At 38.7% G+C, this 4752-nt stretch overlaps 1 protein-coding gene across 1 annotated transcript; it reads left to right on the forward strand.

The window, feature by feature from the left end:
• The first annotated feature begins 503 nt into the window (after window positions 1–503).
• LOC120032286 (fish-egg lectin-like) lies at window positions 504–2528 on the forward strand. Its single transcript, XM_038978302.1, has 5 exons — window positions 504–566; window positions 682–915; window positions 1085–1302; window positions 1436–1554; window positions 2153–2528. Exons 1-5 carry the CDS (start codon window positions 512–514, stop codon window positions 2292–2294), a joined length of 768 nt encoding a protein of 255 aa, XP_038834230.1. The 5' UTR covers window positions 504–511; the 3' UTR covers window positions 2295–2528.
• The last annotated feature ends 2224 nt before the right edge of the window (window positions 2529–4752 follow it).

The following is a 4752-nucleotide window of genomic DNA, read 5'->3' on the forward strand; positions in this document are numbered from 1 at the left end:
CTGGAAAGGAATTGAGTGGTCCCTTTGCATCCTTCACGTGTTGAGCAAGCCGTTTTCAAGTTTGGGCAGAGCTGAAATAATTATAACACCTAGACAACTTGACAGTTTTCTTTCACTATGACAATACAGAGTATTTTGTGTAGATGGTTGACAAAAAATTGCTATTATATCTGTTTTAATCCCACTTGGTAATAAAAAATTTGAAGAAATCCAAGGTGGGTGTGGACTTTCTATAGGCACTGTATTTCAAAATGTAAACATGGCAAATGCATATTACAATGTAAACACAGAAAACATGAGAAGAACAAAGGAATGATCTTTGGCATCAGGTGACTATCACAACTTTCCTCTCTCCCGGACACCGGACCCCATCAAGTCTTCGTTTAACAGGTGGAACAGGAAGCCATCATTGGTGAAAGGTATGTGCAGGGCTATAAAAGCTCAGTCTTGCAAGGGGACAATTGAAGTCTGGTGTAAAACCAAACTTATACTGTAGATCTACAGAGACATCATGAGAGTCACTGCAGCCGTCCTACTGGTCCTCTGTCTCCTGGCCATCAGTCATGGTAAGTTACCATCATCTGAAACATACTTGATGAACTTGGCGTTGATGAAATTTGCTCCATAATGGCATCCTCTTTTTTATTGGTGTACTCTACTCATATGTGTTTGTCTCCATAGCATGGGACTGTCGGGAGATAGTAAACATCAAGAATCTGATGCAGATCGATGCAGGACTTGGGCAAGTGGTTGCTACGGACACAAGTCAAATCCCCTACTACCTGGTAGGTGATAAATGGATCCGCCTGCCTGGTTCCCTGAAGCATATCACTGTAGGACCAGCAGGGATCTGGGGTGTCAACAAGGCAGACTCAATCTACAAGTATGTGGCCGGTAACTGGGTGCAAGCTGCCGGTAAGTGGAAAGCATTAATCAATATTTATCCAGACGACACCTTCTTTTTAGCATTCCTGATATCATCAGGCTGTTGATTTTTTTTTTTAAATTGTAACTTGTAGGTCATTTGGCAGTTCTCACATATGTGCTCCTTGTTTGCTTGTCTGTCTGTCTTTGTGGTCTTCAGGCCTTCTGAAACAGTTGGATGCTGGAGGTGAACAGTTTAATGTGGGGGCTAACATGGACGATACTCCATTCTGTCTGACACGTAGTGCCACAGTTGGTTACAAGGGTCCAGGCTCACCCATTCCATGGACAGGATTGCCAGGAGCTGTGAAGTACTACAGTTGTGGACCCTTTGGGTGCTGGGCAGTCAACAAGAATGATGATATCTTCTTAATGAGTGTAAGATCTGGGAAAGAGTGTGAGAGCTGGAGCAGAGTAGTAGAGGATGGAGAGTGTCAGTTATTCTAAAACTGTTTCATATTATAACTGTTGAAATGGTCCTAAAACCCTGATTGAATCTGTTTGTTTCCAGCTGAATCAAGACTGCCAAAACAACGGGTGGAGTCACATTGATGGCAAGCTTTCCATGATTGAGGTGGCAACTGATGGTAGTGTCTTTGGGGTCAACTCTGCGGGTAGTGTTTATACCAGGTAAGGTTGCTACTGAACTATGTGTATAATAATGGTATACCTTTAATTATAATTCTTATCCTTACTGTACATGCTTTGTGAAGCTCTTTACACAACAACTAAAATACTGTAGATACATAAATAAAATCAGTCAAATATAATCAGATCTAAACTTATAGGACTTATAAAGAAATGTGTAGACAGTGTAAGGTAAAGTGGGATGTCCTGTAAAGCTACAGTTTGTGATAAAACAACAACTTCCCAGAAACCCCACCACTTGTTTTGGTAAACAGCTGAGGAATGTAGTTAGAGACATGTAACCACTCTCAAATCCATACATGGAGCTACGGATGCAAAGACACATCAATTATTTGTTTAAAAAAATATATCTAACATGTTTTTTAAAGCTATACATTGTTTGTTTACAATAACATTGTTGACAAACATTTGAGTAAAAACTTACATTTTGTCTTCTGATGTGGTTGAATAAAGCTCAAGAGGCAGAAGTTATATTCTTAAAAATCAATGGCTATAATCAATTATTAAAGTCCAAAAATGGATGTACTTAAAAAGATGGATAATCTTTAAAACATGAACCCCAACCCTTTCTTCAACACAGAGACGGCATCACAGCCAGTAAACCAGAGGGCACCGGATGGAGCAATATCCCAATGTCCATGCGCATGAGCCACGTGACCTACGACCTGGGCCGTCTTTGGGTCGTCTCCAAGTCTGCCGTCACCATGGTGTGCACACCTTAGCCTCTCCTCTGCATCTGATGGCTGTTCGGGATCTGTCTAAAGTTCACTTGCTAACTCATTGATGTCTCTTTCTGGAACAGTCTTCTGCTTGAGAATGCCCAACATTAGTTCATAAGAATCCTTCATTCTAAAACCTACTACTCTACATATACTGTTCAGTGATTACTATTGACAAAGATAAAGTACTGATCTTAATATCTTGCTCACCAGCCACATGGGTTTTGCTGTGCTTCAGAGGTCATTCATATAGAAGGATTACATCAATTTCAATGCTTATTATCTCATTATATAATCATTTCCCGCTAAAATAAAGCATTCAGTTTGAAGCTATTGTAATTTCCGTGTTTCTTTGTTTTCATATTGAACACGGGGATTTTAGTTTGCTCTGCCAGTGACGGTTTTAGCATGTACATCTTGGTGGGGAAAACAGATCAAATTGTTTTAGATACACTCCAGCAAAGCCACTACACAACACAACATTAAACCAGTGGTGGAAAAAGTAATCAATTGTCATACTTGAGTAAAAGTCAAGATACCTTAATAGAAAATGACTCAAGTAAAAGGTAACGTCACCAAGTAAAATACTACTTGATTAAAAGTCTAAAAGTATTTTTTTTTTTAAATATACTTAAGTATTAAAAGTAAATGGAATTGCTAAAAATGTATATAAGTATCAAAAGTAAAAATTCCTTATTTTAAGTAAACCAGACGACACAATAAAAAAAATTGACGGATCGCTAGGGGCATATTCTAACACTCAGACAACATTTATAAACGATGCATGTGTGTTTAGTGAGTCCACCAGATCAGAGGCAGTAAGGATGACCAGGGATGTTCTCTGATAAGGGTGTGAATCGGACCATTTACTTTTGGGTGCCAGAGAAAATGTATCGAGTAAAAAGTACATTGTTTTTTTTGGAATGTAGTGAAGTAAAAGTACAAGTTGGCAAAAATATAAATAGTAAAGTAAAGCACAGATACCAAAATGTTTTACTTAAGTACTTTACACCACTGCATTAAACAATCCATTAATTGCAGTATAAGGGTGACAGACAGTGCCCACAAACTGTTAGGGCCTACATAAAGCTATCCAGACAGCAGAGCTTTCCTTTCAGCACCATGGAGTGAATCCTTACCACCAATACACCTGACTATCAGCGGAGCCTGGCAACCTGGTCTCAGAGTAATTAGTATTATTCTGTACGTAAATCCGGGACCACTATTTAGTATGATATGTTACATTTCGTATGGGATGTATTCATTTGTGGATGTCCATTACCATTTTCATAAGATATATGTTACGAATTATAATTTGTATTATATGTTACGAACTTGCAAAGCGTACAATATGTTACATATTCTGGTTAGGTGGCTAACGTTAGCTAGCTGGCTAATGTTAGCAAGGCTAGGTTAGGGATTAAGTTTAGGAATTAGGTTAAAGGGTTAAGGTTAGGGGAAGGGTTAGCTAAAAGGTTTAAGGTTAGGGGAATGGTTAGCTAACATGTTAAGTAGTTGTGAAGTACCTAATAAATAGTAAGTAGTTGAAGTTGCTAATCAGCTACATTGCTAAAGCTAGCCGTGATGAGATTCAAACGCGTTATACGCCCACCCATCCACCCAGACTTAAGTAATCATGTGTCATACCAAACCTAACATATCATACTAATTTGAGTGTCCCAAACTTACGTTTATGAGACCAGGCTGAGCATCGTCTGGCAGCAATACAGTTCATTCGGCCTAATTTACTGCATTTTATAAAAACATAGCTGATATGGCTGACTTGACATAAATATGGTTTCTACGGATTCCTTGTGGATTGGTGTAACTCGATAAGAATAACATTCTGCTTCAATAATAGTGAATGCAGACATGAGTTTAGACTTTTGAACCATACACAAATATTATTACATTTATGTTCAGTAAATTCATCATGTTTGTTCTGATCATTAGCAAACGAGCTGCGACGAGGTAGGCCTATTCCTTCAGTACTTTCAAAATGGACACCGACAGAAATTCAGATGTTATTTCAGATAAATTCCGCAATGTGTTGAGGCCTTAACTTTACTCTTCATTAAATCACCACAGACACACACACACACACAGAGAGAGAGAGAGAGAGAGAGAGAGAGAGAGAGAGAGAGAGGATCACGAGGATCCACTATTTTAGGCAATATACCGACTCACAGACAGCGCATTGAGCAAACAATACAACCCTTGCAAAATCAACTGAAATTACATGGGTCTATTAATGAACATTTAGTTGAAAACAAATATTTGAATGGAAAGAGACTGTCACTGGTAAACATGGTTACAGACCCAACAACATTGTATAGTGTCCCCTCCTCATGGAGAAAAACACGAGCTAATTATAATACACAAAGTAAGCAAAACAATTAATTGTGTGGGTGGCTCCTTCATAGGCCACCCACACACATTTATCCACTTGCAAGATATTTAC

Source organism: Salvelinus namaycush, chromosome 38, assembly GCF_016432855.1.
Source record: "Salvelinus namaycush isolate Seneca chromosome 38, SaNama_1.0, whole genome shotgun sequence".
NCBI lineage: Eukaryota > Metazoa > Chordata > Actinopteri > Salmoniformes > Salmonidae > Salvelinus > Salvelinus namaycush.

Bases quoted from the DNA above. Each gene is read 5' to 3' on its own strand.
- LOC120032286 (XM_038978302.1), top strand. From the start codon at position 512: ATGAGAGTCACTGCAGCCGTCCTACTGGTCCTCTGTCTCCTGGCCATC. The intron at 567-681 runs GTAAGTTACCAT...TTGTCTCCATAG, and splicing joins TCTCCTGGCCATCAGTCATG to CATGGGACTGTCGGGAGATA. The intron at 1,303-1,435 runs GTAAGATCTGGG...GTTTGTTTCCAG, and splicing joins ATGATATCTTCTTAATGAGT to CTGAATCAAGACTGCCAAAA.